The sequence below is a fragment of the Schistocerca piceifrons genome, chromosome 7, assembly GCF_021461385.2.
Source record: "Schistocerca piceifrons isolate TAMUIC-IGC-003096 chromosome 7, iqSchPice1.1, whole genome shotgun sequence".
NCBI classification, from domain to species: domain Eukaryota; kingdom Metazoa; phylum Arthropoda; class Insecta; order Orthoptera; family Acrididae; genus Schistocerca; species Schistocerca piceifrons.
In genome coordinates, this window is record NC_060144.1 from 251,309,541 (window position 1) to 251,331,499 (window position 21,959).

The 21,959-nt window shown below is 42.9% G+C and overlaps 1 protein-coding gene across 1 annotated transcript in view; it reads right to left on the bottom strand.

Annotated features, from left to right (window-relative positions):
- Positions 1 to 21,959, bottom strand: part of LOC124805604 (lipase 3-like) — a 64,976-nt gene that overhangs the window by 9,204 nt on the left and 33,813 nt on the right. Inside the window, exons 5-7 of the mRNA XM_047266171.1 lie at positions 15,476 to 15,634; positions 10,699 to 10,783; positions 2,245 to 2,387 (exon numbers count right to left, since the gene is read on the bottom strand). Of these exons, the coding sequence (XP_047122127.1) occupies positions 2,245 to 2,387; positions 10,699 to 10,783; positions 15,476 to 15,634 (387 nt within the window). The remainder of the gene's footprint in view (positions 1 to 2,244; positions 2,388 to 10,698; positions 10,784 to 15,475; positions 15,635 to 21,959) is intronic.

The following is a 21,959-nucleotide window of genomic DNA, read 5'->3' on the forward strand; positions in this document are numbered from 1 at the left end:
CGAAAGCTTCTATTCTCTTCTTGTCCAAATTATTTATCGTCCATGTTTCACTTCCATACATGGCTACACTCCATACAAATACTTTCAGAAACGACTTCCTGACACTTAAATCTATACTCGATGTTAACAAATTTCTCTTCTTCAGAAAGGCTTTCTTTGTCATTGCCAGTCTACATTTTATATCCTCTCTACTTCGATCATCATCTGTTTTTTTGCTCCCCAAATAGCAAAACTCCTTTACTACTTTAAGTGTCTCATTTCCTAATCTAATTCCCGCAGCATCACCCGACTTAATTCGACTACATTCCATTATCCTCGTTTTGCTTTTGTTGATGTTCATCTTATATTCTCCTTTCAGGACACTGTCCATTCCGTTCAACTGCTCTTCCAAGTCCTTTGCTGTCTCTGACAGAATTACAATGTCATCGGCGAACCTCAAAGTTTTTATTTCTTCTCCATGGATTTTAATTCCTGTTCCAAATTTTTCTTTTGTTTCCTTCACTGCTTGCTCAATATACAGATTGAATAGCATCGGGGAGAGGCTACAACCCTGTCTCACTCGCTTCCCAACCACTGCTTCCCTTTCATGCCCCTCGACTCTTATAACTGCCATCAGCTTTCTGTGCAAATTGTAAATAGCTTTTTGCATCCTGTAATTTACCCCTGCCACCTTCAGAATTTGAAAGAGAGTATTCCAGTCAACATTGTCACAAGCTTTCTCTAAGTCTACAAATGCTAGAAACGTAGGTTTGCCTTTCCTTAATTTAGTTCTAAGGTAAGTCGTAGGGTCAGTATTGCCTCACGTGTTCCATTATTTTTACGGAATCCAAACTGATCTTCCCCGAGGTCGGATTCTACTAGTTTTTCCATTCGCCTGTAAAGAATTCACGTTAGTATTTTGCAGCTGTGACTTATTAAACTGTTAGTTCGGTAATTTTCACATTTGTCAACGCCTGCTTTCTTTGGGATTGGAATTATTACATTCTTCTTGAAGTCTGAGGGTTTTAAACCTGTCTCATACATCTTGCTCTCCAGATGGTAAAGTTTTGTCAGGACTCGCTCTCCCAAGGCAGTCAGTAGTTCTAAGGGAATGTTTTCTACTCCCGGGGCCTTGTTTCGACTCAGGTCTTTCAGTGCTCTGTCAAACTCTTCACGCAGAATCATATCTCCCATTTCAACTTCATCTACATCCTCTTCCATAATATTGTCCTCAAGGACATCGCCCCTATATAGACCCTCTATATACTCCTTACACCTTTCTGCCTTCCCTTCTTTGCTTAGAACTGGGTTTCCATCTGAGCTCTTGATATTCATACTAGTGGTTCTCTTTTCTCCAAAGGTCCCTTTAATTTTCCTGTGGGCAGTATCTATCTTACCCCCAGTGAGATCAGCCTCTAAATCCTTACATTTGTCCTCTAGCCATGTCTGGTTAGCCATTTTGCACTCCCTGTCGATCTCATTTTTGAGGCGTTTGTATTCCTTTTTACCTGCTTCATTTACTGCATTTTTGTATTTTCTCCTTTCGTCAATTAAATTCAATATTTCTTCTGTTACCCAAGGATTTCTACTAGCCCCCGTCTTTTTATCTACTTGATCCTCTGCTGCCTTGACTACTTCATCCTTCAAAGCTACCCATTCTTCTTCTACTGTATTTCTTTCCCCCATTCCTGTCAATTGTTCCCTTATGCTCTCCCTCAAACTCTGTACAACCTCTGGTTTTGTCAGTTTATCCAGATCCCATCTCCTTAAATTCCCACCTTTTTGCACTTTCTTCAGTTTTAATCTACAGTTCATAGCTAATAGATTGTGGTCAGAGTCAACATCTGCCTTACAATTTAAAACCTGGTTCCTAAATCTCTGTCTTACCATTATATAATCTATCTTAAACCTGTCAGTATGTATGTAATAATGTAAAATTTGTTTAAATTGTAACAAGTAAACCTACATCTAAATTATAATAATTTTTCATCATGTCCTTTAAGTAATATACCTGATCAGTATGACCCAAGCATAAGTGTGTAGTTCTTTTAAGGAAGATGGCAGTTTATGTGATTAGAGTGAGATTTGGAGCCCAATATCGTAACCAATGCGCCACCTCGCTAGGTGATAATCATTATTTACTGTCCGCTAATGGAACTTTTCTCTGAAAATCATATGACATCATCCATCACAATTGCGATAACACAAAAAAGCCACAGGAAAGCAGGTGTGTGAACAGAACGCAGCAGAGATGCACGAGGTTACCTTCACAGCCGCTAGCCAGTCGTTGTTGCTGTAGAAGAGCGCCACTTTGGCGGTGATTTTGCTCAGGTCGTAGTCTGGAGGCCAGAAGCTGCCGTACTTCTCCAGGTTGCCGAACATTCCATGGTCGTACTGGCGGAAGTGACCTGGAACAGTAAACGCGCGTACCGTAAAGCGGCAAGCACTGTCAGAGTGAGTAAGCGCGACGAGAGAACGTAATCTCTATAATGTGGCTGTAACTAAATTTCTTGCAAGAGCAGCTTCGACATTTTAACGAAAACTTGTGTTCCACACAAATCAGACGATGTAACTTAATCCGTCTTGATTGCAAAATGTTTATTCAAGTGACCGGTTTCGGTTCCTTTAGAACCATCTTCAGATCTGATATTTCGGTTACAGGAGTAACCCGTCCAAATACTGCAACTTTCTCAAGCTGCTGCAGGAAGGTCGTCAGGTTCCGTTTATCTAAAGTTATGGTAAAATTAATATTCTGACTCTGAAACTCCTGCTACCCATCCGCATGACGTCTCTGTCTCTCTCTCCCTCCCTCCCTCCCGCCCTTCCTCCCCTCCTCTCTCTCTCGCCCATATACCGTGGAGCAGGTAATATAAAATGTTGGACAATCCTGGTGTAGACGAAATGGAAATCAAAAATTCTGCATGATAAGCAACAATACTCAGACAGAGATCTGTTCCACCTTAACCCACACAGGCAAGTAACAACATATGAAATGGATAGCTGAGTTTCCAGTGTTGTCAGGGTGTGTACTTATTCCAGTTCTACTAGTCCATCTCCTCTTCCGCCACACCTGCGACCATCTCTTCCTTCTCCTTCACCCTCTCTGTTTGTCCACCTCATCCTCCTCCTCCTCCTCCTCCTCCCCTTCCCACCCAGCTCTCTCCACATTATCGCCCCATCCCAGTAGTAGGAGGTTGCTGCGTGTTAGCCCCAACGTGTTTCTTTCCGTGAATTAAGTAATATATCTACCAAGTTTGGTTGAAATCAATCTAGGGGTTCAGGAAGAGCCTTTTACTCACATCTTTGTAAAAATACGCACATGTAACATGTATTTCGCATACACTGGAGGAAAAAAATCGCAACAACAAAAAATAATTAACGTTGAGTAATGAAACTTAGGGAATACTTTTTCTAGGTAACATATTTATGTGATTAACACTGAAAGTTCAAACGTTAATGTAAAGGCGGATGTCAGTTTGTGACACCGAGTTTCATGCTAGTACACCTGGTTGGTCAATAAACGACGCTGGAAGTATCCTCCGATGATGTCCCCTATGTGCTCGGTTAGGGACAGATCTGGTGATCGAGCAGGCCAAGGAAACATGTCGACACTCTGTAGACCATGTTGGACTACAACAGTAGTACTTGGGGGAGCGTTATCCTGTTGGAAAACACCCACAAGAATGCTGTTCATGAATGGCAACACAACGGGTCGAATCAAATTTGTAGTCAGGTTACGTGGAATAACGGTGAGAGTGCTCCTGCTGTCACACGAAATCGCACCCCAGACCATAACACAAGGTGCAGATTTAGTATGTCTAACACACAAAAGGTTAGTTGCAAACCCTAAACTGGCCTCCTCGTAACCAACACACAGAAGTCACTGACATCGAGGCAGAAACAGCTTTCATCAGAAAACATAACAGAGCTCACCCCTGCCCTCCAGTGAGCTCCTGTTTGACACCACTGAAGTCGCAAACGGCGTTGGTTTCTGGGTTAGTGTAATGCTCCCTATATGGCGTCTGGCTCTGAGCTGTCCTTGAAGAAACCGATTTGTACCAGTTGACTGTGTCACCGTGGTGCGAACTGCTGCTCAGCTGCTGCTGCAGATGCTGTACGATGCGCCAGAGCCATACGCCGAACGCGATGATCTCGGTAGTACCATGCGGCCATCCGGAGCCTGGTCTTCTTGCGACCGAGCATTCCTGTGACCACCGCTGCGATCAGTCATGTACAGTGACTACATTCCTGCCAGAATCACGTACAGTGCCTACATTCCTGGCAAGTCTTTCAGCAATTTCGCAAAAGGAGCATTCAGCTACTCGTGGACATCTCTCAAACTCAGTCAAGTGTTGATAATGGTGTCTTTGTCGCCTTAAAGGCATTCTTGACTAACATCAGTTCACCACGTATAATATCAAATGTAAGTACCTATCACGACCGTTACAGCGTGTATTTAAAGGAAAACAAGGTTTACATCCTCTTAGTGGCGCTACTAGCGGCACTCTTATGCTGCTATCGCAAAATGTGTATGGACACCATCTGTCAGATGTAGAAACACGCCTGCCAACTTTCGTTTGTCACACAACTATTTCTAGGTGCTACGAGTTTTTCTTTCATAACTGTATATCTAACGTATTTCATTGACATTTGTACACATATTTCACCTGTATTTCTAGGAAATTTGGCTCTGCATATTTGTTTCTAAGCAGCTGGGTGTTTATTATGTCGTATCTCCTGAACTATTTGTCGCACAACGATGTACAGTATTTTTGCACGTACTGCAAGACGTGTTAAAAACAGAATTATTGTTAGAAATATAACAAACTGAAAAGTCATGCCCGTTGCGGCAGTTGCTATATGAACAGAGAAAAAATATAGTAAGGGATAAACATTTTTTTTTCCTTTCTTCATTTTCTGGTGAGGAGCGGGGGGGGGGGGGGGGGGGGGCGTGAGCGAGAAAAAGTCTCGCAAAAGTTTGAAATTTTGCAAAAATGCTAGATGAATATCGTCTCGCAATGAGACACTCTTCTTTCCCACACGCACTTCTATCAAAGGTAGGTGATGCTTATTCCCACAGTGGTTCTTTTCAGACAGTAGGTGATATATGCACTAAGTTTTCTTGAAATCGATCCTGTGGTTTGGGTAGTGCTGTGGAACGTACTTACAGACATACATCCACTTTTATTATAACGTGTATGGATTCGGATATCACGAAGATAATGCGGTAAAACATGTAATATCGATATGCTTTCCAGTATGTCGGAGGATGATTTCGATACACGGCGTCTTCTGATAACTTGACTATTTTCTCAAAGGCGGTGGGGACGCTGTCTTTGCCGCGCGGGATTAGCCGAGCGGTCTCAGGCGCTTCAGTCATGGACCGTGCGGCTGGTCCCGCCGGAGGTTCGAGTCCTCCCTCGGGCATGGGTGTGTGTGTGTGTTTGTCCTTAGGATAATTTAGGATACGTAGTGTGTAAGCATAGGGACTGATGACCTTAGCACTTAAGTCCCATAAGATTTCACACACATTTGAACATTTGACTCTGTATTTACGGTAACGGACACACACACACACACACACACACACACACACACAGAGGGAGAGAGAGAGAGAGATACCAACTACAAATCAAATATACATAAAATCGCTTGGTTGTTTATGATATCGGTACTGACAAGATATCAAAATATATGACATAAATGGCCGTACCTTTTACAGGCATTGACGCAGGTGCTTAAATTTTTTACGCCGCGAAGGGACTGGTGACTACACTACTGGCCATTAAAATTGCTACACCACGAAGATGACGTGTTACAAAAATTTCACCGACAGGAAGAATATGCTGTGATATGCAAATGATTAGCTTTTCAGAGCATTCACACAAGGTTGGCGCCGGTGGAGACACCTACAACGTGCTGACATGAGGAAAGTTTCCAAAGATTTCTCATACACAAACAGCAGTTGATCGGCGTTGCCTAGTGAAATGTTGTTGTGATGCCTCGTGTAAGGAGGAGAAATGCGTACCATCACGTTTCCGACTTTGATAAAGGTCGGATTGTAGCCTATAGCGATTGCGGTTTATCGTATCGCAACATTGCTGCCCGCATTGGTAGAGAGCCAATGACTATTAGCAGAATATGGAATCGGTGGGTTCAGGTGGGTAATACGTAGCGCCGTGTTGGATCCCAACGGCCTCGTATCACTGGCAGTCGAGATGACAGGCATCTTATCCACATGGCTGTAACGGATCGTGCAGCCACGTCTCGATCCCTGGATCAACAGATGGAGACGTTTGCAAGACAACAACCATCTGCACGAACAGTACGACGATGTTTGCAGGAGCATGGACTATCAGCTCGGAGACCATGGATGCGGTTACACTTGACGCTGCGCCACAGACAGGAGCGCCTGTGATGGTGTACTCAAAGACGAACTTGGGTGCACGAATGGCAAAACGTCACTTTTTCGGATGAATCCAGGTTTTGTTTACAGCATCATAATGGTGGCATCTGTGTTTGGCGACATCGCGGGGGACGCACATTGGAAGCGTGTATTCGTCATCGCCATTCTTGCGTATCACCCGGCGTGTTGGTATGGGTTGCCATTGGTTACACCTCTTGTCCGCAATGACGGCACTTTGAACAGTGGACGTGGCTCTACCCTTCATTCGATCCCTACGAAACCCCACATTTCAGCAGGATAATGCATGACCGCATGTTGCAGGCCCTTTACGGGCCTTTCTGGATACAGAAAATGTTCGACTGCTGCCCTGGCGAGCACATTCTCGAGATCTCTCACCAACTGAAAACGTCTGGTCAATGGTGGCCGAGCAACTGGCTCGTCACAATACGGCAGTCACTGCTCTTGGTCAATGGTGGCCGAGCAACTGGCTCGTCACAATGCGCCAGTCACTGCTCTTGATGAACTGTGGTATCGTGTTGAAGCAGCATGGGCAGCTGTACCTGTACACTCCATCCAAGCTCTGTTTGACTCAATGCCCAGGCGTATCAAGGCCGTTATTACGCCCAGAGATGTTTGTTCTGGGTACTGATTTCTCAGGATCTATGCACCCAAATTGCGTGAAAATGTAATCACATGTCAGTTCTAGTAGAATATATTTGTCCAATGAATACCCGTTTATCATCTGCATTTCTTCTTGGTGTAGCAATTTTAGTGGCTAGTAGTGTATAATATGTGACATAAGTTTGAACTTGATAGGTCTACCTTTTCCTGAGAGAATAGGTCTTAACACATGGACAGACAGACGGATAACACGATAAAAAATATTGTTCGTCTAATATAATGACAAATTAGCCATTTTCGAATTTTTTTTCTTTTACGTGTACTGCAAACCCTTGCTTCTTGTGAAATTTCATAAGTCTTGATCACTGGGAAGTATCATAAAGGTTTTGATGAGTGAGTTTGCAAGTTCTAAAATATGTGACATTAAAAAAATGTTTCGATTTGTTTGCCGTAGGAACTTAAATGTTTTTCACCGCCAACGGACCATGAACCTATGTGAAATAAACTTCAACTTGATACGTCTACTCGTCCCTGACAACTAGTGTTCTTAACACACAGACAAACAGACAAACAGATGGATAACGAAGTGATCGTATAAGTGTTCGTTTTTACCTATTGAAAGACGGAACACTAAAAAAAAAACGCCGTTTTCGGAACAAAATTCCCTGCAACCAACGACCACTTGACAATGGCCATTGAACGAAATCAGCGAGCTGTGTAATATATACAGACTATTGTGTAATTTTCGCTGAGATGAGGGAACACTAACTTCGCTTAATACCTATACAACCGTAGTGGGTCAAAGTTCGAAGAGAATTACAGAAAGGATGCATTTTAGAATAGTTTGGTATGTGTGTACTCTGTCCTCCGAACTCTATAGGCGTAGAGCATGGACTATGTTGATAAGATTCTCTCGACATTCCATCTGCGTCAAGTGGTTTAAAATCCACGAGCTTTCGGCTGAGTATTCATCAATCATTGACAAGTGGTGACTGTTTTTCGGTTGCCTCTATCGTTCTTATAAAGTAGCCCTGCCTTCTGTAACGTCACTGGTTCCCCGTCCAACGCCCACTTCAACCTATCGATGGCCGAGTCCCGCGAGGCGTGCTTACCTGTAGGCTGCCGTCTTTGTTGAAGCTGTTATCACGAAGTTGTGACAACACCTTTATAAAGACACCAACCTACAACTAAGCATGGCTTGGGACTCGGCCGTCGGAAGGTTGACGCGTATGCCGAGGGCGTGCAACGAAAACATTACGTTGTATGGAGTTGGAGTGGCAACCAGTAACGTCACAGAAGACGGCGTGACTGTATAAGGACGGTAGCAGGAACCAAAAAACAATCAAAGCATAACGCTGGCCGAGGAGTATTTGGCCGAAAGCTGTATGCGGCTGGGAGCTCGAAATAATTTTATCAGTACATAATTATTGCGAAATGATGCATTTATATATGGGCTGCACCAGTGCAAATTATCACTTCGCTGCTGTGGGTAAATGAAGTTGCTTAGCAGACTTCAGTCTTAAAAATTAGGTAATAATTTGAGTCGTATATTGATTTTATGATTATAAGTACAAGAATTCGGTTAAAATTGAAGTAACCTGTTCAATTAAGCAGCTTTAAGTACCATCATATATTTTTTATATTTGCTTGTGGTAATACATTACTTTTCACAAAATGGGGAAAATGACGAAGACATCAGAAAACTGGCAGAACAAAGTTGACATGAAAAGATACCGTAACTCATGACAGTAGTGTTTCACGAAACTACACCTTACATCTTCTTATAATCCTCCTGTTGCACATCAAATCTACTTGTATATAATGGCTTTATTTAAACCTTTGAACTTTGGTTCTCCGTTTCAGGACCTGACCCTAAGCCACTAGACTCTCACCTGTGATAATCTTATCCAAAATTTCTATTCGCGGTTAATCAGTGTTAAAGTACCTAGGAAAGAATAAACCTAATCGCACAGGGCCTTATGTAAGTTCTTGTGTTACAGCTCTTTGGTATTACCGGTATGCTCCTGACTTCGGATCTTCTCGTAATAAAATCGATCTTTTGCGCGTTATTAGAACAACGAAAACGATCCAGAGGCCTCGTACGTGACACGAAAACTGATCTTCGACCTAAGCTTCAACGACAAGCAATGCGTATTTTATTCTTTGGTTTCGTTCCTGATATGATAAATTTGTGATAAAATTTAGTCGTTCAGAGTTGTGTCTTACTGTGACGATGGTCAGACCTTCAAACTCCTACCGACAATCCGTTCGGAATGTTTGGAACCGCGTAGCTCATTTATTCTTCCTCATTTTGTAACCGGTTTTTTAATAAATCACTTAATTTCATAATGATTTGTACTTGTTGACTTCCATAGTAAACTGTTTGTTACACAGCAATTTTATAGGGAGGATAAATTTTTGATTCGCTACCGTCAGATTGAAAGTTCCAGTGTTATTATTTTGCGGTGAGATTTATCAGCAATGCGACATAAAGTAACTTACTTTCCAGTTTTGCCCTTATCACATGCACAAATGTATCACTTTTAACTGCCTACGTGTTTTCCATTACTGCTAAGATTAGAATCTTTCTCAACTCTGTGGTGCATTTCTACTGAATTGTTCGCTCTTTCTGTGAATCAACGATCAACTGCGAGCACTGATATACACTTAGTCGAGTGGTTCGGAAGGGAAGTTTTTTGTTCACTATATCCTAAATTCTCGCTTGATGAAAGTTGGTTCTGATCTAACATGACAGACACTTTCGCTACTACATAAAATTGCCTGATATTGCCCGTCTCTTCGCATATCTATTGTTTTCCAAACATTTACTTTGTCAGATTAGTTCGTGATATTCAACTTTTCACATTTCGTTCCTCTTTTATAAGTTATTCCAAGAGTTACTAAGTCACAACCACCTCCGATGCGCAGTGTCAGAAGAAGTTTGTGGTGGATAACTCCTAGGAACTAACCCTGTGAAAGCACTGCTCAGCTTGCTTTCTGGCACTTTCTTTAAAAAGCGTTCTGAAGCAACTAAATCACAATCGATAACCAAGTCGATCTCAGTACAGGTAATGTGTTTCATAGAAAGTCGGTGTTTTAATTGATATTAATTACTTGAAATATCCGCAAATTAGATCTTAATAGTTTTTAATTTACTGTCACCTTATCAGTGGATCACTATGGTACAATTTCTTTAGAAGCCATCCACCATATTGGAATCTGGCTGTTGTATTGTACGATATACCACCTTTTGGCGGTGTTCTGTTGTGACGGACAACGAATGCTGGGTACGAGGTTCGGAGCTTTGTAGCTCTAATGATTTACGTATATTAGTACAAATATTTTAATAATCTCTTGTAAAATTTGTTAATAGATTCTTAAATTTAAAGAAAAATCTTGAAATAATTTTATAAAATTTATCATATCAGTGTATGTCTCAGGACTGTTATTTCTTCTGGATTTATGTTCAGTTGAAGATGTGTCGTTTAATGCCACGAAACCTGTAGTGATCTGAAAATAAAGGACTAGACACATATCCTTCAAAGTAGTCACCAGCTTTGTGTGCAATCTATTGCCAGTGACGTGCTAGTCTTAGGATACACTTAGCAGTGCCAGTTGTGTTGACAGTTCGAGTGGAGCTGTCTGTTGCCTGACGAATCTCTTTAACATACGTAAACTAGCAGTTCACTCACCGCTCTTGATCTCCTGTCCGTAGTGGATGAACTGCCTGCTACCGGCGCCTGCTGGAGAGTGGGCGAGAATCACGGGCAGCATCGTCTGTAAAAAAATACGGACACATATCAGATAAAATGCAGGCGAACACCTTGAGTTGCAACACTGAACTTTGCCCTAAGGGAGCTGGACAACTATCAAAGACAAATTAAATAACATTAGTATTGCCTTGTATTGTCACGAAGAAGGAAAAGTTCCTCTGCGTTCTTGTGGCGACGAACACGCTGAAGTCGTTTCTTGTTAGGCGGCGAGGAACCCACCGTGCACACACCTTTTAGTACCCCAACTCGTGGACGAGTGTGTGAGGACTACCAGCGGAGACGTCCAGTTGTGCAGCGAGCTGTTTGATTGAGTGTGCCCGCCTGTTGCAATATTACGGGAATCACAGCTGTGTGCGGTCAATGGACAAGCAGGAGATCGGACAGGTTTGAGCGACCTCGTGGCGATGATGAGAGACACCTCGCCCGACGACACACCGTGCTTTTGTTCACCGCCGGATCGACGTAGATTTTCTGCAATGGCCTCTGAATATCTGCGATGCTCTGGTTTTCCACCAATAGAAACTCAATGGCAGCTATCTGCTTGTAACACACCTCTGTCACAGATGTCATTTTGAAGGCTACATACAGCACAGCCACGTATCGGAAATTCATGAAACTTTAGGAGTTGAAGCGTGAATTTCCAGAAGTCCCACGACAAATTCCGTATCCTTCAATCGAAATTGGCCGAGGAAAAAAAATGTCTTTCATTAAACATTTTGGGGATGAAGCTCTTTTGTCCGTTTTTGCTTTACCAATAAATATGTTTTTGGGTGGGATCCGCCTTTAGCAAAACACAATTTGCTTTTTCACCCCAAACATGTTTCACTGCGATTGCACTGATGATGCAGAAACCGCAGTGAAACATGTTTGAGATAAAAACAAAATTGTGTTTTGCTAAAGGCGGACCTCATCCAAAAACACACGTATTGTATTTCATTACTTATTTGACGTTCCTCGTAGGTAAACTGCATCAAAACCGTTTTCTACTTGTAAGCGATAGTGGGGTGAATGTTTCCAATTAGACTAATGGAAAGTAGCTCTGTTCACCTGACATAATGGAATGACTGCGCTCCAAAATAATGAACTGGGATTGGCTCATGCTTCCTGCTTTCAACTTCCAGCATAACTAGCTGCATAGCTGTTAATACTGGTATCAGACAAAGTGACTCTGAATGAACACTGTTTTACAGTATAGTGATGGATTAGGTGATAAAGAAGGTATTGGTTGGTAGTGGTTACGGAACTGGGGATGAAGAAATAGAAATCATTTGGTATGCTAACGATGCAGTCCTGCTGGCAAATAGTGAAGATTACCTTTATAAGCTTTTACGTATATTTAGCGTGGCAGCTAAAAACCTAAACGCGGTCATATCCACTCAAAATATATGACCACAGTTATGGAAACGATTAGACGCATGCTGATTCTAAGTTGGATATAAGTCCAGGGATTTTGGTGGCAATGTGTTCTTCGAACCAGACAGGTACGCCGTGAGCTGTGTGACACGTGGCATTGTCCTCCAGTAGATGCTATTATTCTGAGGAAAACCAAACTTCATGCAGTGGTGAACACGGTTCCCAAGGATAGGTGCGTACTTATGTTGATCCATTGGGCCTTCCAGAGTGATGAGATCACCCAGGGAATGGCTGAAAACATTCCCCAGACCATAACGCTCCCTACTCCGGCCTGAACCGCTCGGACGATTGTTGTAGGGCGTTTTCTTTGTCCGATGGAGAGTAAAACGTGATTCACCTATAAAGACCACATGTCGCCACCCATCTGACCTCCAAGTTGCGGTACTGACGTGCAAATTCCACCCTTCGTCGTTGACGAACGGCAGTCAGGACGAGCGCACGAACCAGGCGCCTGCTGCAGATATCCGTACACAGCAATGTTCACTGTTGGTTGACCCTTGGTTCATCTGGGCGATCGGTTATTCAACAACTGCAGATCTATTCGCCCGTACACATCTCAGCAACCATCGTTTACCTTTATCATCTGTGACCCGTGGTACACCACAGTTTCCTCGGCACCAGTTTCTGATAGCGCCATTTTGCCATGATCGGTATAGTTTAACAATGGCGGCATGCCAACACTCTATATATGTCGCAAAACAAGGGAGATTATTCTGAGAGGTCGTCGTTGACTTCGGTCGGTGCATCATCGTCACCGAAAACTACCGTATCATTAAGAAAAAAGAAAAATACAGTGGATGAAACACTGAAGGACTCGAAGGACCAAATACATCTGACGAAGCGACAGCAAGATGTTATCGAAGATGACGACGCTGGTTACTTCCTGATGTGTCACAGGTCTTCAGTGTTCTGCAGAACTTGCTAAAATGTATTACTATTCAGTGATATGAATCAAACTTTTCAGGGAAGTTTTTACTTCTTTATGTAAAGCAAAAAAGTCTCTAAAATATCAGTCGCTATTCGTGGGATAAGTCTGTTACTTCCTATTTCTTCTTTGGTTAAAAAAGCGACGAGTCACCGCACTGTCAAAACAATACAAATAAAGCAATGGAGTCATCGTCCCGTATGATATCACAGAGTGGCTGGCAACGAAAAACAGATGGCTATACCTGTGTTATATACGATATTTTATGTCTGCTGATGGACGGCCGGAGTTAGAATAGAACCTTGTTATTATATTATTCATTTATATTTTATTTTACTTTTTTGTCTATTTTATTAATTCGCAGTTTTAGCCAGTGCACAGACTATTTGACTGACATTTGACCTCGCATACAACTTCCTCTACTTATGGTGGAAGAAATCTGTTCCTTAGTTTGTGGGATATTGTATTTCTTTATCCTTCTCAAAGATAAATATAAAATGACGAAATAAATTAAACAATAATGTAATCCACACCAACGTATTTTGGTACTCAGAGTTTATCTTAGCAAATCTGTTACAAAAACGTGAGAACGTTACTCTTTGCGTCCACTTTCAGTTCCCAGGAGAAGACAAATATGGTCTGCCTCTCACTCTTTACATTTATTTCAAAACAACTGAAAATGAACGGTGGTTCATATGAGCACCTAATCGATAATACAGTATACTTACTCACAAAAAAAGAAGACGAAAACGTTACCGACTCATGAAACCTCAGAATTAAAAGCAAAGAGTTGTATCACACAGCCGGCCGAAGTGGCCGTGCGGTTAAAGGCGCTGCAGCCTGGAACCGCAAGACCGCTACGGTCGCAGGTTCGAATCCTGCCTCGGGCATGGATGTTTGTGATGTCCTTAGGTTAGTTAGGTTTAACTAGTTCTAAGTTCTAGGGGACTAATGACCTCAGCAGTTCAGTCCCATAGTGCTCAGAGCCATTTGAACCATTTAGTTGTATCACAGCCCGGAGAAGTGTAATGTATTACTGACCACTTTATGAACATCTGTTCACAATTTCACTGCTGGATGGTCATTAGTACTGTTTGTACGAGGCCATGAAATTTTTGAAGATAAAAATATATAAAAAATCACGTCATGTTCCCCAAAAACTACGTTTCGATCCTTCAGTTGTGATCTTCCAGATCCACCTGGCTACATGCGAGCAGTATGTTAGTTGCCATCAATTTTCGTCTGCTGAGAGACATCCTTTCGTAGTTTGTACCTCATATTCTCACTAACGGGATTCATTGTCATTTATTTAAGGATTAACCACTAGTTTACATCTCCACCTCTACGTACAGACAATAAAATGGAATGAAATGCAAAACAGCCAGCTAAGCACGAACACCAGAAGATTCCGAAGAATATCCCAGCAGCGGAATTGAAACATCAACCGTGAAGAAGAAATATGAACAGCAGCGTGACGTGGCCTACCAGCCAAGAACATTTTTCTTTAATGACAACAGGTGCGAAACCCTGTGCATTACATAACGGAATTTTTATCCACTGTACTCTAGCATATGTGTACAATTCCATGATTTGATCATACGTAGCATACAACTAAAATAATCTGTGAATAAGACTTTAATTTTATGACTTCATGTTGTTATTATTTCCTTTTCTGCTAGTGTGCAGTTCAACATAAAAATTTCATGAACGATTAATAATATCAGTTCGTTTAACAAATAATTTTATCTAGTTACGGCTGCTGCATTAGTGCGCGGTATAGTTTAACAACAGCGGCATGCGAACAACTTAGAAACTTAGCCATTTCGAAACTGCTTCCACCCCTGGCACCAAAGGCAATGATCATGCCCTTTTGGACGTCAGGTACATCGCTCCAGTCACGCAACACGACTACTGCGTTGTTGTGAGCGTTCCACCAACACGTTTCATGTGCCCTTCACTGCTGGTGGTGTCACCTGCCGCCTGTGACTGGTTAGTGCACAATGAAGTCGAATGTAGGAGATGGTCACATTAATGTGGCTGGCAGTGTACATAGGATTCAGTGCACATGTCAATTTAGATACACAGTTCAGTTAATAGCTGTCAGCATATCTGATATCTTTATTCATACATTTGCCGGAAATTTAAGTAAACGCTTTACTTATTCACAGAAGTATATGGGGGGAGGGGTAGTTTACAAACTATATTTTTCTTGTTATTGATACAGCCTCAGTATCTAACAACAAGAAAGGTCACCGTTCACTTGTTAATGATATCTACTTAATGTCCTTTGAACGGCGCGTATCTCGAGTTTTTTACCTTGTCAAGAAATTTAACGCTATTGAAAACTTGTATGCTTACCTTGTTCAGTTCTGCTTCGTTGAAGCCACCAATCATGAACATGATATTGGCGCATATATCCTGTGTGAAAGCTTCGTCACTGCACATGAGTTCCCCTACGAGCTGCATGAACTCACTGTTCGGGTTGAACTCATTCATTCCTATCATCTGAAGAAGCACCTGCAAAAAAACACGGGTTACACTTTTAGTCATAATCTCATGGATTTAACACTTCGCTTCTGCGAGTACTCTTGACAGCAGTAACGTCGAACAACAGAGAACCGAGGCCTAGAGAGTGGGAAGGTTCGATGTCATTATGATGCACAAATCCTTCACACACATTCTTGCCAGATATCTATGCCTTTACAGAAGTACTGTCCGAATATCAAGGTGTACTTATCTTCGTCTTATTTCACCTCATGTTTATTAAGAGTCATGGGAGCTTCTTCCAGGATTTCAGGTTCACAGCCCTCATTAAACAGGTAATAGAAATTGAGCATAATAATTTCAGCACTGATTTATAGATAAACAATGTAAATATGAACTCTTAGGTACTTTTTTGAACTGAAAAACAACAGTCAACCGTTAGTTTTACGGAAAAACTATCTGCATATCTACCTATAAGAAGCTTATGTGACTGCACAGTGCATGGCGGAAGATACCAACGACTCCCTGTACTGTTTCGTTCTCGTATGGATAACACCGATTTCCGTCGGAAAAGACATCCACCACGGAAGGATGCTAGTATTCTGCAACAACGTTCCTCTAGTCCACAACGGTCATGGTGCTTTCGATTACTATCACAGAACCCATGGAAGCACACCTGATGTCCCCCATGACATACTACTGCTTCATTACCGTGCTTCCACAGCGTGGCGCATGTTTGAAGAGCCGTACGCCTATTTTACGGTACATCTGGACATTTTTCCATTAATCCACGCTCCAATCTCGATTATCCTTACGATTGTAATTGAAGATGTTGGGCCAACAAGTGAACACGTATGGGTCGTCTACAGTTGCGCCTCACGTTCAACAGTATGTACTGAGCGGTGTACACTAGACACCTTGTGCCTGTACAAGCGTGTTTGCCACAGCTCGCCCACTATGCACAGTTATAGAGTGGGAAAGCTACCGACCTCGACGTTCTGTGCTGAGGCGTGGATGCCCAACTCCTTGTCGTGCAGTCGTGGTTTAATCGTCATTCAACCATTTTACATACACCGAGGTGACAAAAATCATGGGATACCTCTCAGTACAACCGCTCAGTGAAGCAGCGCTACGTGGCATGAACTCAACAAGTCCTTGGAAGTCTGCTGAAGAAATATTGGACCATGCTGCGTCTATGGCCGTACTTAACCGTGAAAGTGTGGCCGGTACAAGATTTTGTGCATAAACTGACCTCTCGATTATGTCCCATAGATATTCGATGGGATTCACGTCGGGCGATCTGGGAGGCCAAATCATTCACTTGAGTTGTCCAGGATGTTCTTCAAACAATCACGAACACTTGTGGCCCTGTGATACGGCATATTGTCATCAATAAAAATTTCATCGTCGTTTGGGATCACGAAGAACTGAATGGCTGCAAATGGTCTCCAAGTAGCCGAATATTACCATTTCCAGTCAATGATCGCTTCAGTTGGACCAGAGGACCCAGTCCACTCCATGTAAACACAGCCCACACAATTATGGAGCAACCACCAGCATGCACGTTGCCTTGTTGACAATTTGGATCCATAGATTCGTGGTGTCAGCGCCACACTTGAACCCCAATATCTGATTTTACCAACTAAGGCCGGGACTCATCTGACCAGACCACGGTTTTCCAATCGTCTAGGGTGAAATCGATATCGTCACAAGCCCAGGAAAGGCGCTGCAGGCGATGTCGTGCTATTAGGAAAGGTATCGCATCGGCCGTCTGTTGTCATAGCCCAATAACGTCAAACTGTCCTAACGGAGACGTTTCGTAGTACGTCCACATTGTTACTGCGGTTATTTCACGCACTGTTGCTCGCCTGTTAGCACTGACAACTGCACGCGAACGCCGCTGCTCTCGATAGTTAAGTGAAGGCCGTCGGTCACTGTGTTGTCCATGGTGAAAGATTGTCTGAAATTTGGTATTCACAGCCCACTTTTGACATTGTGGATCCGGGCACATTGAATTTCTCAACGATTTCTTAAATGGAATGTCACTTGCGTCTAGTTCCAACTACTATTCCGGGTTCAAAGTCTGTTAATTCCCGTCGTAAGGCCAGAATCACGTCGGAAAACTTTCCACTTTAATCACATGAGTACAAATGACAGCTCCGCCAATGCACTGCCCTTCTATATATTGTGTGAGCGATATTACCGCCATCTGTATATGTAAGCATCGCTACCCCATGAACTTCGTCACCTTAGTATAGATATTCACGACAGTATCACACGAACCAGCTTAGCCATTTCCGAGATGTTCTTTACCAGGCCCTGGACCATAACAATTTGCCTTTTGTCAAAGTCGCTTGTTTCCGTATATTTCCTCATTTGCTGGAATAACATCGCTGGAATAATTTCCGATTCGTCTTTGCTTCCATTACATACTTTCCTTACCCCGCCATGTTTCCGCAGCACCATCAGATGGTATTCACACTTGTGATGGGCAATTGTCACGATGTCTTGGCTAGAGAGGAGAGAAATTCGTACTGGCGATAAATGTGAATTTACCAGGTGATTATAATTAAAGTGCAGTTACCAACGGAGGTCCAGTGAAGGCTGTAATTATCGTATGGCGGCGATGCTTGGTTGATATGCCAATGCGTTAATGTGGAACCGATTTACGCTGGAAACAAAACAGTTACAATTTTGGCCACCAGGTGCAAACCTGGGGATGTAGAATCTCTGGTCGACGCCTCCGGTGCTCATATTGAACAATTTCAGTAAGCGGTTAAGAGTACAAGCGAATTATACCTTCCTTAGCTGTCTGACTTTCTCTGCCAGCGTACCATTCCTAATCCATTGCACATGAAAACATCTGTATAAGTCTTTCTTGTACTCACAGCATCTGATTTACAGCTAATGGCACAAATTAAACCTGTTTTCCAGCATAAATCGGTTTCGTGTCAACCCATTAGAATATCTACCAAGTTTAGCTGTCATACAGTAATTACAACCCACACTGCACCTCTGTAAGTAGCTGCACCTTAATTATAACCATTCGCACATCATTAGCAGACAAACTGCTCGAGAGTCGGGAATCTCAAAAACGTCGGTGTTGAGAATGCTACATCAACATCGATTGCACCCGTACCATGTTTCTATGCACCAGGAATTGCATGGCGACGACTTTGAGCGTCGTGTACAGTTCTGTCACTGGGCACATGAGAAATTACAGGACGATGACAGATTTTCTGCACGTGTTCTATTTAGCGACGAAGCGTCATTCACCAACAGTAGTAATGTAAACCGGCATAATATGCACTATTGGGCAACGGAAAAATCAACGATGGCTGCGACAAGTGGAACATCAGCGACCTTGGCGGGTTAATGTATGGTGTGGCATTATGGGAGGAAGGATAATTAGCCCAAAGTTTATCGATGGTAATCTGAATGGTGCAATGTATGCTGATTTCCTACGTAATGTTCTACCGCTGTTACTACAAGATGTTTCACTGCATAACAGAATGGCGATGTACTTCCAACATGATGGATGTCCGGCACACAGCTCGCATGCGGTTGAAGCGGTATTGAATAGCATACTTCATGACAGGTGGATTGGTAATTGAAGCACCGTACCGAGGCCCACACGTTCACCGGATCTGACGCCCCCTGATTTCTTTCTATGGGGAAAGTTGAAGGATATTTGCTATCGTGATCCACCGACAACGCCTGACAACATGCGTCAGCGCATTGTCAATGCATGTGCGAACATCACGGAAGGGGAACTACTCGCTGTTGAGAGGAATGTCGTTACACGGATTGCCAAATGTATTGAGGTTGACGGGCATCATTTTGAGCATTTATTGCATTAATGTTGTATTTACAGGCAATCACGCTGTAACAGCATACGTTCTCAGAAATGATAAGTTCACAAAGGTGCATTTATCACATTTGAACAACCGAAATAAAATGTTCAAACATACCTACGTTCTGTATTCTAATTTAAAAAACCTACCTGTTACCAACTGTTCGTCTAAAATTGTGAGCCATATGTTTGTGACTATTACAGCGCCATCTATCACAAAGCGAAAAAAGTGGTCCAACTAAAACATTCATATTTCTTTATGTGCTACACGAATATGTAATAAAAATGGAGGTTCCTATTTTAAAAAAAAACGCAGCTGATATCCGTTTGACCTATGGCAGCGCCATCTAGCGGGCCAACCATAGCACCATCTGGTTTCCCCCTTCAAGCTAGACAAGTTTCGTTCTTCGTAGTTTTTTCGTTTGACGCTTATTTCGTGAGATGTTTAGCCCACACACTATCAGTGGACCACCCTGTATAGGTAGTGGTCCGGCCTGAACGGCGAGTGCCTCATTTACGACACTGGCAATATCAACAAGTCATTGCGCGGTAGCCATTACCGAATTCTTTCTGTTGTGTGATCCTCATTGTTTTCTTATTTTGGTAATTGTACTTTATTTGCGCTTGTGACGTAATGAAAATTTATAGTGTCGGAATTCTCCACCATAGCGATCCGGAAACAAAACCTGTCAACGTATTTCGAGTTCACCGAAAGTCTTCCCCTAACGTCCGAATAGAGTTTTTTTCGGTTCTACTTCTACACCACTTACGCTGTCGATTGTGCAGGGTGATAATAATTGAACTATATGAAAATAAAACGGAAATTAGAATTAGTTACGAACCTCGGCGTGCACACACTTTATTCAACATGTAAACGTCACAACAGATATTCGGATTACAGTTAAGAAATGTTTGATATGCCTGCCATCATTGGCAATGGTGAGGCGCATACGAATAGCGAAATTCTGCATGACTCGCAAGTGTCGGACCATCGATGCTGTCGATGACCTCCCGAATGGCTGTTTTCAGCTCAGCAATGGCTTATGGGTTATTGCTGTACACCTTGTCTTTAGTGCATCTCAAAAAAGGAGTCGCATGTCTTCAGGTCCTGAGAATATGAAATCCAATCCAGACCCATGCCAGTGGTCTCTGGGTACCCCAGAGCCAGAATGCGGTCCCCAAAATGCTCCTCCGCGACAAACACTGTTTCGATGGGGCCGATCTCCGCGTTGTATGAACCACATCTTGTCGAAATCAGGATCACTTTGGATGATGCGGATGAAATCAACCTCCAAAATCTTCACGAGCCGTTCAGTAGTCACGGTGTCTTCAAGGAATATCGCACCGATTATTCCGTGACTAGCCGTTGCACTCGGTCACCAGTTGAGGGTGGAGAGACTTCTCGATCGTGAAATGCGCATTCTCAGTCCCACAAATCCGCCAATTTTGCTTGTTGACGAACCTATCCTAATGAAAATGGGCTTCGTCACTACACCAAACCGTCCCGTGAATACGAATTCCAATTATGCCCCGCGGCTACTCGTAGCTTTTGAACGTTCTATGGAAAACCGTTCATAAATTATTATGAGGGCAGTTCAATAAGTATTGCAACACATTTTTTTTCTGAAACAGGGGTTGTTTTATTCAGCATTGAAATACACCAGGTTATTCCCCAATCTTTTAGCTACACAACACTATTTTTCAACGTAATCTCCATTCAATGCTACGGCCTTACGCCACCTTGAAATGAGGGCCTGTATGCCTGCACGGTACCATTCCACTGGTCGATGTCGGAGCCAACATCGTACTGCATCAATAACTTCTTCATCATCCGCGTAGTGCCTTTCACGGATTGCGTCCTTCATTGGGCCAAACATATGGAAATCCGACGGTGCGAGATCGGGGCTGTAGGGTGCATGAGGAAGAACAGTCCACTGAAGTTTTGTGAGCTCCTCTCGGGTGCGAAGACTTGTGTGAGGTCTTGCGTGGTCATGAAGAAGGAGAAGTTCGTTCAGATTTTTGTGCCTACGAACACGCTGAAGTCGTTTCTTCAATTTCTGAAGAGTAGCACAATACACTTCAGAGTTGATCGTTTGACCATGGGGAATGTTCGCGGCTGAGGATATGGCTTTAAACTTTTTCTTGGTAGGGGAGTGGGTGTGGCGCCACTCCATTGATTGCCGTTTTGTTTCAGGTTCGAAGTCATGAACCCATGTTTCATCGCCTGTAACAATCTTTGACAAGAAATTGTCGCCATCAGCCACATGACGAGCAAGCAATTCCGCACAGATGGTTCTCCTTTGCTCTTTATGGTGTTCGGTTAGACAACGAGGAACCCAGCGGGAACAAACCTTTGAATATCCCAACTGGTGAACAATTGTGACAGCACTACCAACAGAGATGTCAAGTTGAGCACTGAGTTGTTTGATGGTGATCCGTCGATCATCTCGAACGAGTGTGCTCGCACGCTCCGCCATTGCAGGAGTCACAGCTGTGCACGGCCGG